The sequence below is a fragment of the Marmota monax genome, unplaced genomic scaffold, assembly GCF_021218885.2.
Source record: "Marmota monax isolate L192 unplaced genomic scaffold, Marmota_monax_Labrador192_F-V1.1 WCK01_AAM20220418_F8-fsc00005, whole genome shotgun sequence".
Taxonomy (NCBI): Eukaryota; Metazoa; Chordata; class Mammalia; order Rodentia; family Sciuridae; genus Marmota; species Marmota monax.
Genome location: NW_026692254.1, coordinates 29,395,646 through 29,417,613, shown reverse-complemented (window position 1 = coordinate 29,417,613; position 21,968 = coordinate 29,395,646). Strand labels below are relative to the sequence as shown.

General features: G+C 41.9%; 1 protein-coding gene across 5 annotated transcripts in view; it reads right to left on the bottom strand.

The window, feature by feature from the left end:
- The window catches only part of Pde8a (phosphodiesterase 8A), a 162,982-nt gene that overhangs the window by 24,699 nt on the left and 116,315 nt on the right, over nucleotides 1-21,968 (bottom strand). For 4 of the 5 annotated variants that reach the window (XM_046438195.2, XM_046438187.2, XM_058577451.1 and 1 more), the window contains exons 6-11: nucleotides 21,510-21,598; nucleotides 16,201-16,279; nucleotides 14,275-14,412; nucleotides 8,584-8,672; nucleotides 6,702-6,753; nucleotides 6,339-6,381 (exon numbers count right to left, since the gene is read on the bottom strand). In XM_046438195.2, the coding sequence (XP_046294151.1) occupies nucleotides 6,339-6,381; nucleotides 6,702-6,753; nucleotides 8,584-8,672; nucleotides 14,275-14,412; nucleotides 16,201-16,279; nucleotides 21,510-21,598 (490 nt within the window). The remainder of the gene's footprint in view (nucleotides 1-6,338; nucleotides 6,382-6,701; nucleotides 6,754-8,583; nucleotides 8,673-14,274; nucleotides 14,413-16,200; nucleotides 16,280-21,509; nucleotides 21,599-21,968) is intronic. The other variant, XM_058577445.1, reaches the window with a different exon arrangement.

Below are 21,968 nucleotides of genomic sequence, written 5' to 3'. Positions count from 1 at the left end.
TCGATAAATATGCACCTGCTTTGCCAAACACCTACATACTCTGTGCACAAATGAAAGTGCTGTTAAAGACAACCACCCCTACATGGAATCCTCCAGTACCTCAGAGATTAAAGAATGGCTTCAAGCTACAATCTGCCTGCAGAGGCCTGCCTCTCCCTCACACTGGCCTTAACTATGTGTTGCATCAGCACAACTGCTTTGCCCCATCTCTGGAACAGCCTTGACAACGGCTGCTCCTGTGGGATAAAAATGTACCCTCCCTAGATGCTCACTCCTTCAAAGGGCACCTTCTCTCAACCAATGCTCTCAATGCTGCGCCACATCTCCTTTCTCTTGAGCTTCGTGATGACTTATGTCCACACTGCTGTCTACCAACACTGGGCCGTGAGCTTATCGTTTGTTCCTTGTTCTGTTCCCTTTTATCCATTCAACAAATATTCACTGGGCACCTATGCTGTGTCAGGCCCTAAGACTGGTATTATAATCTGGTTTCTGAATGTCCCCCAAGGGCCCATGGGTTTAAAGCTTTGGTTCCCAGAGTGGCATTACTGAGAAGTGGTAGAAGCTTTAAGAACTAGGGCCTAGTGGGAGGGCTTCAGTCGCAAGTTAATTACCTCAGATATTTTGTTATAGTGAGAGAAAACTAACACTACTAGCACTAGGGATGGAAGATGAATAAGATGTAGTCCATGTCCTCAAAAGGGGTGGCCTAATGAGGAGCAAGGGCAGATAAACCAAGAGTTAAAGCAACCATTCTGAAGGCAGGAGGAGTCAAGCAGTGTGTGTATCAGAGGTGGGCAAGAGTGGAAGAAACAGATGCAAATTTAATTTTTCTTTTCTTTTTTTTTTTTGAGAGAGAGAGAGAATTTTTAATATATATATATATATATATATATATATATATATATATATATATATTTTTTTTTTTTTTTTTTTTAGTTTTCGGCGGACACAACATCTTTGTATGTGGTGCTGAGGATCAAAACCGGGCCGCACGCATGCCAGGCGAGCGCGCTACCGCTTGAGCCACATCCCCAGCTCCTGTAAATTTAATTTCTACTGAGACATTTTAAAGCTACTTTATGTAAATACTAGATCCTCTTGTTTCCAACAGCCCTGGTAGGATTTTTGCTCCCTTCAGTCCCTGTAGCATGTCATAAATGCTTCTTAAGCAATTTTTACCCCGTGGGTGGAGATGGGCCATGCACACCTCAACCCTGTCTGCCCAGTGCCCAGTTCTTAGAAGTTGAATACCAGGGGATAAAAGAGGAAGTGTGACCTTCAATTCCTACAGACTGTGGCTCCTGAAGGGCCACATACTTAGTGAATGCTCAACAAATGCAGACCCGCCTCAAGTACCAGGCCTGTCAGTGGAGAGAACACAGAAGAGGACTCTGTAGCTGTGGTCTGGGCCCAGCACCACCTGCCACTTCACCTTCCTGCTTTTGTTTTCCTGTTCTGTAAAACGAGATCCTTAACCAGCTAAGTCCCATCATCCCAGGTGTGGGACATGTATAAAAACTCAAACTGAGCAAAAAATATATACAACTCAGTAACTTTTGAAATAGATTTTTTTTTTAAAAGTTCTGTTCTTTTGAGAAAAGAATGATTAGGTGAATGATTAGAGCACTCATACATATGAAAAATATATAAAGGAAATATGAGCTGTAGATTATGATTTCCAACCCATTTTAATGTACCTCTGCCAATTTCATTGAAATATTTGCAGAACTGAAAATTTGGAACTTAATGGGTTAAATTCTGCCCTTTTTTTTTTAGTACAGAAACATCAGCAGTATGTTTTTGGCCCCCTGGGTAAATCCAGGAAATGTTGGAGAAGCAGTGGGGGAAGGGAGAGATGGTAGCCAGCCACCACCCCTCACCTGCAGCAACTTCCTCCCAACTGCATTAACCCTGCAGCTTGGCAGTAGGAGTTTCAGTATGGAAATAGGAAGAGCTCAAGTCCCCAAGTCACTGTGCCAAGACCTCAGCCGACTGCTTGAGCCCTTGCATGGGCACTCTCTATAGTGCAGGCACATGTGGAATGCTGCTCTGCATCAGCACCACCTGTGGACAGCCAGTTACACAGCTGTCTGCCACCTGTGCTCTCTGGCCTCTCTACTGGATGGTGAACACTGACTATCCACTCTTCTGGAGCAGGCTTACTTCCCCAGGTACAGGATGAGGTTCCAAGTCTCCAGTGATCTGTGGGGCTTACAGCAATGGTCCCAACCCTGGCAACAATCGACAAGACCACAGCATGAAAAGCATGCTGCGGCCTGGGCCACACTCCATGCCAACAGAGCCATAGCTTGCCTTGTTACTAGCATTCCTTGCCCACCTCCCATGTGCTGCTTCATTTTTCTGCACAGAACTTAGTACCACCTGATATGCCATTTGTTTACTGTGGATCTCACCCCTCAGCTGCAATGCAGGTTCTTCCCAAGCACAGACAGTGCTGGCTGAGTGAATGAATTCTACATCTTGCTCCCTGCCCATCTCTTAAATGTCTATTGTTGCCAGGTGCCATTCCTAGGACTTTCTTCCTGCCTTACTTCCTCTCTTTAGGAGAGCTGGCCCAGGGCCCAGAGTTTTGCCTATCACTGAATGCCACCAAACAGCTACACTAGAATGTTACAGGACTTCATTTGTAATAAATTCAAACCTAAACCTTCTGTTTTCTCCTGTACAAATCTGCTATTTCTCATGACCATCTTATTTTCACTTATTATTTTTAATCAGTGTTATCCACAGGTCAAGCTGGAAGTGTTGGTGTCATCTGCAAATCTTTTCTCTCTCCTGCACAGTATGCCAGTTCCCTGACTACTCTAAGGAGCTCTTCAACACTGTCACTCCACTGTCTCTTTGCCTTTGGTCTCTATACCATCACACTTTTTAAGATCTGACCCCTTCAACTCACCCATTTATGAAGACATGGCCTCCCCCGCAGCTTCCCCAAACTGGCTCACCCGCTTACCTGACTCCATGCCTTTATGCATGTGGCTCCTTCCATTCTGTCCTGTGGCTGACCCCCACTTCTCTTCCAAACACCTGCTCAACCATCATCATCACTGGAAGTGTCCCCATTTCCCCCCAGTGTGGTATTACAAGGTAAAGTGTGCTCAGAATATTTCCATCTTCCATCAGGCAGTGATTCTGTGTTCAGCCAAGGTGGGGGCCTGACCCAGAACAAATCCAGGTTTAGAGAATGGACCACTGTCACTAGACCATCAGTGAGACACAGTGTCATGTGCAAGCAAGACACAGACCAGGGAAAGGGAGTATGCTGGGGCTTTATTACTTCTCTAGACACCTGGAATCAGCCTTCTTTCTCAGTTTGGGGGTTCCAAGGCTCCCACCACAGAAGGGAAGAGCTGGAGGTTCCCTTGCTCCACACCAAGGAAGTTATGAAGAAGCAGGTGGCCCACGCCAGCCAAATGAGTGCTTTCTCCCCAGTCTGCACTGGAGTGAGGTGAGCAAGGGAGTGAGGAAGCCATTTTGCCCATGATGGTGGCAGCAACACCTCTCCCACACCCCACCAGAGCCAGTGGTGTGCAACCATGCTGCTTCTATGGCATGCCTAGGACAGTGGGGACATTTGCCCAGTTTCTCTTTTTCCCACCCCCTTTCCAAAACTAACTAAGCTTTCCTGTCCAATCTGAAAGCTACTCTATCTCCTTCCAAATAAACTCCATTTCTATTTAAGAATTAATTTTTGTTGTATCTTACTGAGGAGTTGAGATAGTCCATAAGAGCTTCACCTGCTCTGCCAAGGCCAGCCAGCTAGGCCCTTCAAACATAAAGCTGGTTATGCTGCCACGGGGGACTCAGATGGGGCAGGAGGGTGGCTCAACTGGGTGATGGGTAAGATTCCTAAGTGAGTGCTGTTCAGGTGAAATGACTAAATGACTCGGCAGAGCAGCGCTGTTTGAGGGGTTCTTCCCTGGCCTAACATTTCTTACAACAGTCTCACTAACTCTCCTTTCTAGTGCCAGCTGTCACTTCCTGACTGTCCAAGTCAGGCTGTCACTGAATTTTTCTGAGCCTCAGTTTCTTCTGTAATAAAGTGTTAATGACAGCCATGCCTACTTCACAGGGCTATTCCGAAGAATTTAAATAAAACAAACAAACAAACAAACAACAACAACAACAAAAAATCAAACAGGAGAAATGCCCTGTAAGCTTGCAGTGTAGGACTGTTGCATATAGGACCACATTGGTCATGTTTATTCTGATTATTCTGTCTCCTGCAATTTGGCTTCTGCACTTATTCTTCTCCTGAAACCACACTTATACTGGTCACGTGAGCTCCTGAACATGAAAGTCCGCATAGCTGGCTCTGCTCCATGCTATCCAGCCCTCACCACTCCTCCCTTCTCCCTGTTCTGGGCAGCAGTGACACCCTACACACTCCCTCCTCCACACCCCTAGGCATGGCTTCCTCGTTCTCTGAGGCAGGTGGTCTCCAGGATGCTGCCTCACCCCTCTGCTCCTTTTCCTGTCATTCTCTTCCACAGTAACCTCAAAGTTTCCATTCCCCTTTACCATTCCTGGACTCCACCTCATCTGTTCCGTGGCTGTTGCTTGCTAATGCTTTTGCTGGTCTGAAACATCTGCACCTCTAACCCTTATCTCTCTGCAAAGCACAGGAACCAGTGGCCAGCAGGTAGGTGCTCAAAGAAATGTGTACCGTGAGTAAACAGAGGAGTGAATAAACACAGCTGCCTAGCTGCCCACTCACACGGAAAGCATTCTGCATTGTCCTCCCCAGCCCTGTCACCACACTCTAAGTCTCCAGACTGAGCCAGGTCTTCTCAATTGCTCCCTGGTTCCACACTGGCCTCACATGTGGTCATTCCTCTCTTCCTACCCCCATCACATCATTATTCCTTGCCAATGCTTTCTCTCCTCTCAGCCACAGTACTTCTGTCCCTCCTTCCATGTGAACTGTGTTACAGGCACAATCTAAGGACTTCTAGAGCTCAAGTGTTTTCTCACACCCCTGCTTGAACATCCTCTGTCTCCTGATGCCTATAAATGAAAAGCTAACTTCCTGCCTACCATTTAAGGATCATATTGATCCAAACTCCTTTCCCCCCATTACCCCTTTATACTGGTCTACATTTAGTACTTGGTTTTTCTAGAACACACCTTGTACTTTCCCTCTTCTGTGCCTGTTTTTATTGCTTTTCCCTTCCCCACCCCTATTCTTATTCAAATCTGCCTCTCTCAATCTGGAACATCCTCTCTTCTGTGAGCCATCATGGCTCCACTGGCCCCTCCCCATCCGTGCTGACCACTTCCCATCACTTGCCTGGTGTCTCTTCTTGTCAGATGAAAGCTCTGGTTGCTCTTGGGGCACCTATAAGAACTGTTTCTGCATGTGCTTCAGAAATTTGAAGCCAGCATTTCGAGATTCAAGATCAACCCCTGCCACCTCCTACGTGAACATCCTTGGGCAAATTATTTAGCCTGTCTATTTTCTTACCTGTGAAAAGGGAACTTCATCTATCAATTACTACACTTCCTTGGGCTACTCCAGGACCTCAGTTAAATAAACCACACATAAAGCACTTAGCACAGTGTCATGGAACAGTGAGCGCTCAGAAAAACATAGTAAACACTCCTAGAATCCATGAATAAACTCTTGTGGTGCTGTAGAAAGCATGACACTAACAGCACAAAGGTATGGAACGTGGTCTTCTCCCTGGAGGCCCTTATAGATTAGTTGCAACCAAAGCACAGTGCCTGGGCATGGCGGGGTGGTACAGTGTCCACACAAGCACCTGATGGAATGCCACTCACCACCCCCATCTGTGAGGATAGAGCAGGAAGGGGTTTGCTGACTCCATGAAATATCTGAAGGAAGGAAATAGGTGACTCCAGGCCAGGGCATTTGTAGTAACACAGATTGGGGATGAACACGTGGTATCCCAGGAATGGGTGGGAGACAGGAGATGAGGCAAGTCTGAAGGGCCCAGTGACCATCCTATGGGCTGGTGGGGACTGTGTCAGGGCAGGTGAAGATGTCCCCAAAGTTCTGGGTGTGACAACAATACTGTCTGCTTCTTACAGCACAGATTGGGTTTAAAACATACATTCAATACATCTTGACATAAGTCCCGTGTTTGAGTTGACCGGTCAGCAGGCTGAGACTACCCTCAGCATCTATCTGTCAGAATGCACACCAGTGCTTGGGTCCTTGAACTCCTAACCCACCATGGGGATGCTATGGTGCTAGAAAAATAGGGTCCCACCACGATATCCACAGACTTGTCAAAGGAAGGTTCTGTTTTTATTTTTTCTCCTAAAGCTCAACAGAATATAAGATACCATACCTGTATGAGTGTCAGACTGAACACCTTCTGGTATTTTCTCAGCCTAAAAAGAAATTTTAAAAGCCATTAATTCTGGCCAGGCATGGTGGCACATGCCTGTAATCCCAGTGGCTCAGGAGGCCGAGACAGGAGGATTGAGAGTTCAAAGCCAGCCTCAGCAAAAGCAAGGTGCTAAGCAGCTCAGTGAGACCCTGTCTCTAAATAAAATACAAAATAGGGCTGGGGATTTGGCTCAGTGGTTAAATGCCCCTGAGTTCAATCCCCAGTAGCCCCCCAACCAAAAAAAAAAAAAAAACCATTAGTTCTGAATGCCTGGAAATCTTGCTGCGGTGAGCTTGGGGTCCTAGGGCTCTTCTCACATACCTTATTGTTGCCACTGCATACTCTGATAATGGACACATAGTGTCTAATTTTTCTGCAAATACAAAACAATGCATTATTTCTCTCCTGACATGAATTTGATGGACATGTAGTTAATTTTTCATTATGAAAAGAGCTCCTCCTTTTCACAACACAAAATGCTTTAAGAGCATTTCTATTTTTTGGTGGCCAAGGTCAACAATAAATGAACAAACGTTTATAAACATCCTATGGTGTCTCTGGAGAAAAGAAGTGACTTCAGTAAAAACAAAATTTGTCCCCAGTCATGACAACAAACAGTAAAAAATAAATATTTTAAAAATGTATTGCATGTTGACCAACCAAGAGCCTTCAGTTTCCCAACATGCTATGGATCTCACTACCCTTTATATTGACGCCCTTTTTTGACTTCTGACAAACCATCTGTTCATAGTCACTCATGGAAACAGCCAGAGGCCAACACTGGGGCCAAGGTTTCCCCTGACCTTGGTTAACCAGACTCTAAAACAAAGCATTGAGAACTGAGCTCAGAAGCTGCTGACTCTTTCCCCCATTTATTTATTGTTCCTTCAGTTTTTTCACTTTTCCCCCCTTGATAATCAAATCCCTATGCACTTATCATTAAAAAAAAAATTGGAAAGGACATAAAAGGGCATAGAATCAGAACAGAGAACCCACACAGATCCAGTTCCCCGAGGCGATCGCCAACTGGCAGCACAGCCTGGTGACATAGAGCATGTGAGCTGTGCAGTCAGTGCTGAGGGCTGTGACTGGCACCAGCACACGCGGAAGTCCACACTAGGGTTAGAAACTGAATCTCTCTAAGCCTCAGTTTCTTCATGTGTAAAATGAAAACAATCATGGTGGCAGCCTCACAGGGCTGCAGTTAGGATGAAGTGGCCTGTCTGGCAAACATGGGGCGCCGAGGATGGTGGGAGACCTGCAATTGCCAGAGCCAAGCTTCTCCTATTTGCCTCCTTTCTTATCTATGACTGATCACAAACTAGGTCTGACTTCACATTTTGCTTTTTGCATTTAACATGATATCATACACTTTCCCTGTATAATTAGTGTTTTATGATCATCATTTTTAGTGGTTACATGTCTTCTATTGGGTGTTCCACAGTTCATATGCATAATTTTTCACTTTCCAAATTATTTCAATTAGGTTCTAAGATGAACCATCTGATTTTTTGTTTTGGTTCCTGATACATAATGATTTACCATCTGTAGTCATATCTGTTTTACATAAGAATTTCCATAACTGATAGCATTTAAAATATTTTTAACAAATTTGATAGGCCTTTGCAGAAATGGTATATAGATTATAATCAAATTAGATACAAATCTTTTAAATATTAGGGAGCATTCTTATCACACAGCTTTGAAAACTGACATTTTAGATGGATGTGGTGCTGCATGCCTATAATTTCAGCTACCCAGGAGCCTGCAGTAAGTTCCAGGTCAGCCCTGGTAACTTAGTAAGACCCTGTCTTGAAATAAAAAAGATTGGGGATTAGCTCAGTGGTAGAGCGCCCCTAGGTTTAGTACCCACACTGAGAAAAAAAAAGCCAAAACCAACCAACCAAACAACAACAAAACAAAAAACCAACCACACAAAAATAAAACACCTGACATGCTGATTTAAATACTTCAGACTGTCCCAAATCTGGTGTCTCTGGGCTGCAGGTGGAGGGTCAGCCTGCAGCTGTGAGAAAGTCATAAAGGAAACACTACCCTGGGAGATCATTCTGGTTGATACCTGGCCTTATTACAAGGCTTTTAAGTTCTGCAAGCAGTTCTGAACTTAAGTATTGAAAGCAAATTTTGCAATAACCCAAAACATTCTGGAATGCTAACTGAAGGACATTTCCCCCCCACTTACCCTCCCTGTCCAATGACAGGTATTATCTTCACATTTTGCTGTATACTATCTCCATTTTTCTTTTTGGTATAGTGAGTTCCTTGCCACTCCTATAAGTGGAATATAAGCATCATTACTCTTTGTGTTCAAAACATAAGCCCAAGAACATTTTCCACTTCAGTTCTGATTCATTTGCTAAAGCAATTAGGATAAAGAATTAGGTTCCAAATCCCAAACCTAATTTCAGGTAATCCAACAATTCTTCCTTAAACATCCAAAAATAACCTCCTGTCACACTGCTGATGAAAGTCAGTCACCTCAATCTAAGATGTCCTATGCTTTCAATGGTCATCTGCTGGCAAGAGGGGTCCTGGGCTCCAAATAAAGAGCACTCCCTGCTCCTCAGAACTCCTACCACTATAGTAGAGGAGGGAGCTTGGCCCAGCCCTTGATTTTGGAGAAGAAAAGTCTCAGGATGGGGCATGGAAGGAGCCATTCTGTGGCTACTTCCATCATGAACTGCTTCCAGCTTCTTTCTCTGAATGACTCAAGGCCTCCATGGGATGTGGGAGGGTTTCAGTCCCTCTTGCAGACAGGGTGGGAAGAATGAAAGCAGCCAGGACTGAACTTGGGTACCAAACTTGGGTAGAACAAACAGGTAAAACCTCAAAACGCAGGGGTGCAACTGTGTCTGTCATGCCCTCAAGGTCAGACAGGCCTGGCGATTCCCTCAGTAGGGAAGGGCAGTGCAGAAGCAGGGACATGATAAGGGCTGTGCTGTGGTGCTTCCACTTCTTTTGAGGTTTTAAGGAAGGCAGGAAGGGAGCTGGGTCTTATCACCATCCTAAAAGATTTTGAATTCAATCAAGCAGTCAGCACTTTAAAAATATATATTCAGCTTGAATCCATCCCATTTACTGATTCTTGGTTTTAATTCTTGCACTATAGGAGTCTTATTAAGGAAGTTGGGGCCTTCTTCTCAGCAAAAGAAACAATCTGTGAGGTGAATAGAGACCCTACATTTTGGGAGCAAATCTTTATCCCTCACACTTCAGATAGAGCCCTAATATCCAGAATATACAAAGAACTCAAAAAATTAAATAAGATAACAAATAATCCAATCAACAAATGGGCCAAGGACCTGAACAGACACTTCACAGAGGAGGACATACAATCAATCAACAAGTACATGAGCATTTTTTCTCTAGCAGTCAGAGAAATGCAAATCAAAACCACCCTAAGATACCATCTCACTCCAGTAAGATTGGCAGCCATTATGAAGTCAAACAACAATAAGTGTTGGCAAGGATGTGGGGAAAAGGGTACACTTGTACACTGCTGGTGGGACTGCAAATTGGTGAGGTCAATTTGGAAAGCAGTATGGAGATTCCTGGGAAAGCTGGGAATGGATCCACCATTTGACCAGCTATCGCCCTTCTCGGATTATTCCCTGAGGATCTTAAAAGAGCTCACTATAGGGATACTGCCACATCAATGATCATAGCGGCACAATTCACAATAGCTAGACTGTGGAACCAACCTAGATGCCCTTCAATAGATGAATGGATAAAAAAAAACGTGGCATCTATACACAATGGAGTATTACGCAACACTAAAAAATGACAAAATCATAGAATTTGCAGGGAAATGGATGGCATTAGAACAGATTATGCTAAGCGAAGCTAGCCAATCCTTAAAAAACAAATGTCTTCTTTGATATAAAGAGAGCAACTAAGAACAGAACAGGGAGGAAGAGCATGAGGAAAAGATTAACACTAAACAGAGACGAGTGGGGGGAGAGAGAAGGGAAAGCATATGGAAATGGTTGGAGACCCTCAATGTTACACAAAATTACATATAAGAGGTTGTGAGGGGAAAGGGGGGGGGAAACAAGGGAGAGAATTGAACAACAGCAGATGAGGTAGAGAGGGAAGATGGGAGGGGAGGGGAGGGGGGATAGTAGGGGATAGGAAAGGTAGCAGAATACAACAGTCACTAATATGCCATTATGTAAAAACGTGAGCGTGTAACTGATGTGATTCTGCAATTTGTATTTGGGGTAAAATTGGGAGTTCATAACCCAATTGAGTCAAATGTATGAAAGATGATATATCATGAGCTTTGTAATGTTTTGAATGTTTCCAATCTAGAGTTCGTCTATTCCTCCATGCTCCCCCTCCCTACCCCATATTCTCTAGATTGGAAGAGGGATGGGAGGGGAAGGGAGGGGGCAGGGGATTAGCAAGGATAGTGGAATGTGATAGACATCGTTATTCAAAGTACATGTATGAAGACATGAATTTATGTGAGCATACTTTATATAGAAACAGAGATGTGAAAAATTGTGCTGTATATGTGTAATAAGAATTGTAATGCATTCTGCTGTAATTTTTTAAAAAAATCAATTAAAAAATTTATATATATATATATATATATATATATATATATATTTTTTATTCAGGATCTTCTTCTCTAGTCCTTTCTGAATAATCATGCAGCTGACAGACCCCAAGCCAAGGTATAACAGGCTGTACCAGCCAAAACTCCATGGTCCCCAAAGGAGCAGGATGAATAGCCAATAATGTGGGTTAGGTGACAGAGTTCTTTCTAAGTTTTCTGGTTGCCAATGGAAACAAAAAATTTCCTTAGCATAAACCATATTTACTTATAAACATATAAAAATACTTTTTATGGATATCATGTAAGCTTTAATTCCTACAAACAACAGTACTACCTTAGAATGCTGTCAAAAAGATTTAGTTGAATAATGTACACAGGCTCTTAGCCATGTCTTCTCGCACCAGAAGCTTTCAGTAAGTAGCCTGCTGCAGATGCATGTGGTTCTGCACAGGCATCTGTCTCCAGGAGAACCCTCTGCAGCACAGCAGTAAAGGCCCATACCTCCCTTTTTTCCAGTACAAGCTAGTAACCAAGCTGGGCTTCTCTGGCTACTGATGCAGCCCTTCTTGGCACCCAGTGCCTTGAGAATTAAATCATTGTCACCCAGCTGTCCTACCACGGAGCCAGCACAGTGCTTGCACATAGTAAACAATCAAGGAACACTTGGGGCTTTATTTACTGAGAGGCTGAGGTCAACAACAGAATCCTGGCCACCAGGCTAAGGAATCTGAGCACTACATTGAGGGAGTGATGTGATGATTTAATAAGACTATTCATATGACAATAAAAGGTGGACTGAGTGGAGGTACAGAGTAGGAAAGGGGGAATTGCAAGAGAGAAAAGAGGAAGCATCACAGAAGTTAAGGAAGGTCAAAGTTTAAAACAGCCAAATGGCCCTGAATCTGCACACATTATTAGATAAAGGTAAATAAGCAGTCATTTATCCTGCATCTAGTATATACTAGAGGAAGAACAACAAAAGGGAAAAAATTAAGGATTTCTAGAAGAGAAGACGGCCGAGGTGTCTGAGAGGAGAGGAGACTATGGGTCCTAGAACCCTGACAGAGCAGTCTTGGGGAAAAGTAAAAATGAGAAAAATCTATCAAGGATATAAATGGAGGATGCAAGGAAGCATGTGTGGGGGATAAAATCAAGGTGCCTTCTACTCCTTCCCCAGAGAGAGGCAGCTGGGAAAAATGGGCAGAGGGCTATGAGAAGAGTGGCTAGTGTCTACAAAGTTCTCTGCTTGAGCAGCTCCAGAATCTTCCCTCTGCCCGCAACAGTATCCAACTTAGAAAACCAACACCTAGAATCTGAAATTCCAGGGTCCACAGCCATGGCCATCTGACTACTTGCTGAAAGTCTCCATTCTGCCATGCTAGTTAATCCTCAGTGGACATCTCTGGAGGGATCACAGCACTGTGGCTCCCTGAGGTTGCTGACCTCCAAATGAGCCCTTCTCCTGGAGAGACTGAATTAGAAAACTGTCTATTCTTTTGCCTTTCACCTCAGGAACCTAAGAGGCCTGACCTGCTAGTGCTGCCAGAAAACCAGCAGGTCACTGACAAAGGATAAAGAAAGGGATGCCTTTTCACTCTCCCCAAGAACTCTGAAATATACAATGCAAATGGAAGACTCCTTTTAGAACAAAGCAGTACAGGGGCAGTAATACGATAATCTTTCCTAGTCTTTATTCACAATAAATTCAGAGGTTAGAAAACAGGTCTCCTGCTAGTCAAGTCTGAGGCCATCTATACCTGGTACCCAACAGTATGCATCCAGCAGACACCAGGTGCATCCTAGAGCTTACAGCCAATCCCCCAACATCCCTCCCTATCTCCACCTGCCCTCCTCAGTGAAAGGGACACAGGTGCATGTGGTCATCCTGGTCTTATCTTCGAAAAAACCACTGGTCGACCCAAAATTCCAGAATTGGGACAGCCACTGTAGAGCCCCTTTCACAGCTACTGTGGTCTGGGAGGACTGGTGCTCTGTGGCTTCTTTCTGAAGACATGTTTCTCAGTCACAGTAGGAACCACTCTATCTGACCTGCGCAGTGCACCTTAGCATCTCATCATACATTTCAACCTTTGTTTCTCTCTTCCCAGAAGACCCTCCACTCCTTCTAGTAAGAAAACTAACCTAGACAGAAAAGTTGAAGGCAAACAGGACTCACACAGCATCTGCTTTTGACACTATCCTGACAGTGCCCCATTGGCCCTTCCTTGTTCTCAGGTCAAGGCAACCTTGTGGGCTCAGACACAAGGGAAAGCCAAAGGAAAGAGGCCCAGGCCAAGGGCGGTAAGTTTGGCATGACACCTGCCATACTAGGCTACAAGGTTGTGCTGTGGAGCATGTACTGGCTAATGGCAACGGGGAGAGGGCATCACTTCTCCTGGCACCTCCACAGGTCACTCATTTTGCAAATGTTTCAAATAATCAGATTAATAGTCCCTATCCAACATTTAAAAGTGAAGAAAAGTCCAGCAGAAAGACTGAAAGCGACTGTGAGCAGCAGCAAACTCTTCTTCTCATTTCACCTTAAAGCCTCATGACAGTGAGGCACATCAGAGAAAGAAACATCTTTCAGACAGACTCTGCCCTTCTTCTGTCTATTATGTGACCACTCACAGTATTATGTAATGATTCCTTCTATTTCCAACTCTGGAAAATGAGCCCTCTAAAGAAAGAATTCTCGTTGTGTTATTCTTTTTACACTAGGATCTAACATAATACCTGACATACAGCAGGCATTTAAAAAATTCTGAATGAGTGACTGAGGCTGGAGAACTGCTGGGCTCAGATATGCTCTGAGAAAGTGCTGTTTTCACTGGCACCTCTAACCCAGAACAATGTGACAATATCTACCATTAGAAAACCAATTATCAGGGGCTAGGGTTGTGGCTCTGCAGTAGAGTGCTTGCCTAGCACATGTGAGGCCCTGGGTTCAATCCTCAGCACCACATAAAAATAAATAAATAAAGGTATTGTGTCCAACTACAATTAAAATAAATATTTTTTAAAAATAAAACCAATTATTAGAAAGATCAATTATTCACCTATCACAAAGGTGAGAACAATGATTTTAAGGGTTAATTCAAGTTATTCTGCTTATAGTCCAATCATAACAAATACTTTCTTGACTTTGGATCCTCAGCTGCAAAATGGGAATAACAGGGACAACACTATCTATACTTCCTGGGACTACTCTTCCGAAAGACTGAGTACCTGGCACATGCAGTATTCAGGGAACATGCATACTCCTTCCCTCTTTATTACACGAAAGTGATAAAGGTACTGATTCCTACTTACCTTGCCTATCCTGATGCATGAATTTATAGTATCAAGCAATTCAGCTTTTTTTTCATTTATAGGCACTTCTGCTAACTCCTTCCCTATTAATTCACCTGACTGATAGCCCATTGTTGTTTCAAATGCAGGATTTGCATACTGGGGAGAGACAAAAGAAAAAAAAAAAAACATCAAGTGAATTAAAAAAAACATTTTGAAAAGAGGACAATCTAGGTCTTTTATCTGGGCATCCTGTTTTTTCCCCAGAAACGTCAGGAGCTAGGACCTCACCATGGTGGTTCTAGAGCCACAAGAGTACAACCCCAGAAGAATTCTGGAGCCCTGAGAAAAGTGATATCTGGCTGGGCTTGTACATGTCAGCAAGGACCATGGAAGGCAGCTGCTCTGGGACAGTCCAGGGGCTGCCAAGATGGTGCCCTGTGGAATAAAACACCAGGCTGGGACGTGTAGCATTAGGCTCCACTCTCCTCCACACACTGCTGGGCTTCTGCAAGTTACTTCACACAGCTGAATCTCTAGTTCCTCCTCTGGATAACAGGAAGGAAATCCTGATCTTGCTTCTCTCATATAATTCAAATAAATAATGTGTGTAGAAAGCAGGCCATGAACTAGGAAGGGTTTACAAATACAATGCTTTATAGTTTAAGTTTCAAAAACAACTACAAGATGAGGAAAAATACTTAGCAAAGCTGTGATGTGTTGATAATGATGATAAAGACAGTAACGGATACTGTTTATCAAGATGTTTTCCTTGTTGGACACAACAATAAACACTTCATACACATTAACTCATTTAGTTCTCAAAACCACCTTCCCAAATGTAGGTGACTATTATTATTTATATTATCCTCTGCACAGAGAAGGCAGATTCAGCCAGATTAAGGGTCTTGTCCCAGGTTGCTTGCTCAGTTGAGGTGGATGGGAACTAAAGCCTGGGCCCCCAACCACTGGCCTACCTCATCCCTCGGGATACCAAATCCCAAAAGTCAGCACCAGCAAGAGAGTCACAAATTAGATTAAAGTGAGACTAGGGTGTGCCCAGATGTAAAACCAAAATGGGGCAGATTCTCATACTAAATGAATGTTTCTTTGCCATAACTATCCTTTTTGCTGTTATCCAAAGTATGAGCTATGCTATCTTAAGTGACAAATAAACCCACTGTGCTATTAGGGTCTTCATTCTGTAATTACTAGGTCTCTTGTTTGTGACATTTTTAGTAATTGCTAGTAAGCTTCTGTAAGTATGAACTATCTTCAAAACCAGTGAAAGGTGTAAGCACAGTGAGGAAGGCTTCCAGGCCTATGGTCAGAGCACTGCCCCTACTGCAGTAGCCCTGCCCACCCAAGTAACAATCCTCTTGAATAAAAGCCTCTCCTTGCCAGGCACGGTTGCACATGCCTGTAATTTTAGGAACTCAGGAGGCTGGTGAGGGAGACCACAAGTTCAAAGCCAGCCTCAGCAACTGAGTGATAACCTGTCTTAAGATTAAAAAAAAAGTAAAAAGGGCTAGGGATGTGGCTTAATGGAGAGCGTCCCTGGTTCCATCCCCAGTACTTCTAAATAAAATAAAATTAAATTAAAATCCTCTCCTTACTAAACATACACAGAGTGTCTCTCTTTCTCTCTCTCTCTCTCAGTCCCCTCCCCCATACCCTCTTTCCAGTGAGAAATAATGAATGTAACTGTGGTATTCCTACAGATATTTTCTAGAACCATAAGTAATTATTAATATATTTTAATTAATATATTTTCTTATCTAGAAAGCTTATTTTAAATATTCATTTTGTTCTATAATCCCTTAAGGAAAATCTGGTCTCTTAAACTCCAAAAAGAAAAAAAAAACAACCAAATTGGAGAGGTTCAATACTAATAATGAGAACAAGCAAAACAATAAATCCAAAGGACAAATCTCCCAAATAACAAACCTGTATAATGTGGTCTTCACTTGTAATTTCAATTGCTTCTTGACTTTTCTCTAATGCAGTGAATATTGAGTTACAAGCCCTTTATGGATAGAAACAAAATAACTGATTAATATAAATACTATCAAATCAAATACAATCTTGGAGTATTATATTAGCTTATTTAAGTTGTGTTTTTGTCTGATGTATGAAGTTAATGTGTGCTCATTCAAGAAAAGGGAAGGTAAATAATAAAAGTATGAAGACGACACCCAGTGCTGCCCCAGCACTTCGGATCACCACTGCAGACGCTGTTGTCTTTCTTTCCCTTGTGAAGGGGCAGGGGGCCTAGATGGTCACACACCAGGGTCAGATCACAGCTCTCACAGCTGTAGGACCGAACCCCACAGAGTGTCTCTTCTCAGTATCAAGAGTCCTCGTCAGGAGAACTGAGCAAAAAGTGCCACAGTCTGTCAGAGAAGAGACAATAAAACATTTGTAGCTATTATAGAATTATTTTAAATTATTTTTCACAAAATTGGGGACATCTGGAACAACTAGCTTTGTTCCCTGATTTCTTCACTTTGGTTTATACTGCGAGCATTTTCTAATATCCAAGTAACAAATGTTTACTGATAAAAAATTTAAAATACAGATAAAAACAAATAAGATAGCGTATCACTCCACTAGAATAATCAAAAAGACAGGTAATAGTAAGTGCTGTAAGGAATCCTCATACACTGCTGGTGGGCATATAAAATGGTACAGTCTCATTTTGGGAAACATCTAGAAGTTATTCAAATAGCTAAATAAGGAACTATCATATGATTCAGCTATTCCGCTCATAGATATATAACCAACAGAAATGAAAATATGCTTTACAAAAGTAAACACATATTTTCAGGGAAGTTCAGGGAAGTATTATTCATAATAGTCAAGAAGTATAAACAGTATAAACAGCCCATCACTGAAGAATGAATAAACAAAATGTGGTATATCCATGTAATGGAATATTATGCAGACACAAAAAGAACTGAAGTCTTGATATAGACCATGACATGAATGAACCTTAAAAAAAATCAGTGTTAGTGAAAGAAGCCAGTCACAGAGGACCCACATACTATATGATTCCATTTAATATGAAATGTCCAGAATAGGCAAATCTACAAATACAAAGTAGATATGGGGTTGAGGTTAATGAAAATGTTCTAAAATCGTGGTGATAGGTATACAATTGTCTGAATACAATAAAAGCCATTAAATTATGCACTTAAAATAGGTGTACTGTATGGTATATAAATTATCTTAAAGTTGTTTATAAACAAAAGAAATCAAAACATCTGAAATCAATACCCAGACAATATCTTTTCAATCAATAATTACAGTTATTTGAGGGGGGTAGGTGGAGAACCAGGGCTCACACAAATTAGGCAAGTGCTCTACCACTGAGCTACATCCCCAGCCCTTCTTATTTTGAAACAAGATCACACTAAGTTGCAGAAGCTAGCCTCAAACTTGTGATCCCCCTGCCCTAGCATTTTGAGTCACTGGGATTATAGGTGTGTGCCATTATCACTTTAAATAACCATAGAATATTCTATTGTAAAGTCATAGCATAAACAGCTGGAGATGTGGCTCAGTGGCAGAGTGCTTGCCTAACGTGTGAGGCACTGGGTTCAATTCTCAGCACTGTATATAAATAAGCAAAATAAAGATCCACTGACAACTAAAAAAAGCCATACCATAAGTAGTTCAACAAATCCCCTATGATCAGACATGTATGCTGCATCTGGATTTTTTTCTATATAAGAAATCTCCCAAATTAGGAGGCTCTCTTGCCTCAGATTGAGAGGGTTAGTTGCTCAGAAAGTACCGAGATATTAAGAAATAAATTATAAACTTTAAGTTAAACAACAGATAGGCACAGTGGTACCTACCTGTAATCCCAGTTACTTAGAAGGCTGAGGTAGGAGGACCCCAAATTTGAGGCCAGCTTGGGCAACTTAGCAAGACCCTGTCTCAAAATAAAATAAAAATGGCTGGGGAGTGGTACCACTCCCTAGTTCAGTGGTAGCTAGTGGCAGAACCTAGGTTCAAACCCTCGTACTCAAAAACAAACAAACAAACAAACAAAAACCAAAGCTTTTACATTATTTTTTTGTATTATAAACTCTCTTTTTTGGGGGGGCCAGGTACCAGGAATTGAACTCAGGGGCACTTGACCACTGAGCCACATCCCCAGCCCTATTTTGTATTTTATTTAGAGACAGGGTCTCACTGAGTTGTTTAGTGCCTTGCCATTGTTGAGGCTAGCTTTGAACTCATGATCCTCCTATCTCAGCCTCCCCAGCAGCTGGGACTATAGGCGTGCGCCACCACCCAGCTGTATTACTAAACTCTGTTGTTAAATAAAATTAAACAGCTCAGCCAGTAAAAATTAGTTTTTGGAAATGTAAAAATCAAGAGACAGTATGTGAATTATACCTCAAAAAACTTAAAAACAGGGGCTGGGGATGTGGCTTAAGCAGTAACGCACTTGCCTGGCAAGCGCAGGGCGCGGGGTTCGATCCTCAGCACCACATAAAATAAAATAAAGATGTTGTGTCCACCAAAAAATAAATATTTAAAAAAAAATTCTCGTTGTGTCCGCCAAAAACTAAAAGAAATAAATAATAAAATTCTCTCTCTCTTTAAAAAAGAAAGACTGCTTGTCTTAAAAAAAAAATTCTCTCTCTCTCTAAAAAAAAAAAAAAAAAAAAAAACTTAAAAAACAAGCTGAGCCTGGTGTACAAACCTGTAATGCCAGTGGTTTGGGAGGCTGAGGCAGGAGGATCACTAGTTCAAAGCCAGTCTCAGCAATTTAGCAAGGCCCTAAGTAACTTAGAGAGACCCTGCTGTAAATAAAATATTAAAAGGGTCTGGGGGCATTGGGGATATACCTCAGTTGGCAGAGTGCTTGCCTCGTATGCACAAGGCCCCAGCACCACAAAAAAGTGGGAGGAGGTGGCTCAGTGGTTAAGCACCTCTGGGTTCAATCTCCAGTACTAATAAACAAACAAACAATGAGAAGTTAGTTCTCATCTCTGATACAGCAATTGTAAGAGGGGATAGATCTGTGAGAAGTCCTACATGGTTTTATCATTCTTTTCTAACTTTTGCAGATCTGGTAAATTTTTAAAATGTTATATAATTTTCATTTGCTTTCTTTTATTAATAGTGTGGCTGAACATCTTTCCATGTTTATCATCTGCTTCTACTGGAGTGTTTCAATTTTTAAATTTATTCATCAAAGCTCCTTATTTAAGACACTGGCCTAGTACCTGTCCTATATGAAAACAGTCATCACAGTGCCATTCACTGAAAAGTCCACCCTTTCCCATGTTGACTTGCAATGTTAATCATATACTAAATATACTCAAGTCTATTTCTAGACATTATATTCTAGTTTATTAATCTAGCATTAATACAAAGTTGCTTGTTATAGCTTTCTGGTGACTGGGAGAACAAGTTCCTACTTCTCCCAAGTCCCTAACTCATATTTCCATTTCCCTTCCTATTTGTCTCTTTCCCTTTTTAATGGACATCTCCATTTGGTTGTCACCTGGAGAGGGCATAATGGGAGATGTGAACAGTGATGTAAATGTTAGACAACTGTGGAGAGTGTTGGAAATGCATTTTGGAATCTGGAGTTTATTTTGAAGGCAGTGGAGAATTGCAGGATAGAAATAGATGGAGTTATGTGTTACTTGAATTTGAAGAATGAACAAGAGGGAGTCAAGGCTAGATATAAGGAGATAGACTGATGGATTCAATAATCCAAGTTAAAAAAAAAACAACAAAACAGTAACCATAATGACAAGATGAAGTTAAGTAGACAAAACCCAGAGATACTCAGAGGTAAGATCAATAGGACGTGGTAAGGGATAGGCCTTAGGCATGGATGAAGGAGATACAGGGGTTTCAATATATGTCCATAGGTTGGTAAGGTGTGTTAACTAAGCTATTTAGAAAGGTTTGAGGTTAGTTAGATTTAGAAATGGGAAAAGACAACTGCAGAAAATGTGAACTATCTTTGCCATTTGCTACTTACAAAAATCTGATATGTGAGTTAGTGCATTTCCTTAGATTTCATTTTCTGCACCTTGATTGGATAAAATAAGGTCCAACGTCTTTACTGCTCCAAAATTAATTCTGTTCTCTTCTAAGAGAGGGTGGTAGCATAATGTGTGGCAGCATGCCCTGTTAGGCTGCGGATAGCTCAACAGGGAGAAGGCTCACAGGCCCAAGGGCATGGGGCTACCTCAAGTTTCTTTGAAAAGTCTGGCAACTAAAGGGGCTCTTCTAGCTAGGCACAGTGGTACGCTCTGTAATCCCAGAGACCTGGGGAGTCTGAGGTAGGAGCATCACAAGTTCAAACCTCAGCAATTTAGTAAGGACCTAAGCAACTTAGTGATACCCTGTCTCAAAAAATTAAAAAGGGCTGGGGATGCAACTCAGTGGTATAGCACCCCTGGGTTCAATCCCCAGTACCAAAAGGTAAATAAAAGGGTCCTTCTGTACGTCAAACCAGCCTCTACACAACTGCTGCTCAGCAGCACTTCTCCACTACCTTACGCCCTGCCTGCTAGCCATTCACTTCACTTGATCTATGAAGTACTTTTTTTCCCTGTATGTAGAGCCCTGCACTGGTTCTTACTAATCTTAATACTCTAATTCTGATCCTTGTTTTCTCTGCCTGGGGCATAAACAAACAGAATGATCCAATTCTCCTTGATCCCTGGTAAAGGAAAAGTTAAACAGTAGGACACCCAAGTAATAAACTTAGAATGACAGAAATATGCTGACTTTATGTCAAGCTGACATAATTTTACTAATTTTTCTGCTTTCCTTGCTCTACAAAGAGCTAAGCTTGAACTCATTTCACTTATTAAAAAAAACAACAACAACAAAACAAAAACCTGTTTATCAAGAGCAAATTATGTCTATTAAAGAAAAGTTAAAAATGTCACTACCAGAGATAACATTATTAACAGGTTGGATATATGTAAAATACATGTTTTTCTTCAAACACAAAGCAGAACATTCAGCATGTGCAGTTTTGAATTCTACCTTTCCTCATTTTCTATTACTTTAGGGCCCCATATTTAAATGTGAGTCTCCATTCACTAACATGACCCTTTACTAAATATCCAAGCAGATACCAGAAAGCCTGGATAAGCAGTCACCACTGGATCACCCCATCTGGTCTTAGCAGGTCAGTTATAACCAAAAGGTCTCCACTTGTAGCATCATCCTGCGTGGCCTGGAGGGCTTTCCAGAAGTGATAGAATTACCTGAGTTTCAGTTGTGATCGCACCTCTCCAAATTCCAGCTGGAGCAGTTCATTGTAACAGGCCATGATACTGGGGTTTTCTATATACCTCTATAAACAGAAAGGGGAATTTTGTGGATAAAGAAAGAAGCACTTTAAAATAATTATGTATGCCAATAAAAAGTAATTCTTCTAAACAAATTTCTCAATTTGGCAACTAAAATCTAAATAATACTTTCAGTCATTAATGGTGAAAAGGAGGTGAGAGATGAAATTTGTTGAAATCAAATTAGCTTTTTAAAAAATAAGGTTTTCTTTGAGGGCCTTAAGAGCACTTTGGTTGTAGCATGTCACTGACAAAGCAGAGGCTAGAATATATTGAGGAGGAAATTTGTTAACAATATCATAGTTATGTTAGGTTTTCAGAGTAAATTCAGGAACAATATTTTGTCCTCTAGTCAGACAAGCTCATGGTGAGAAA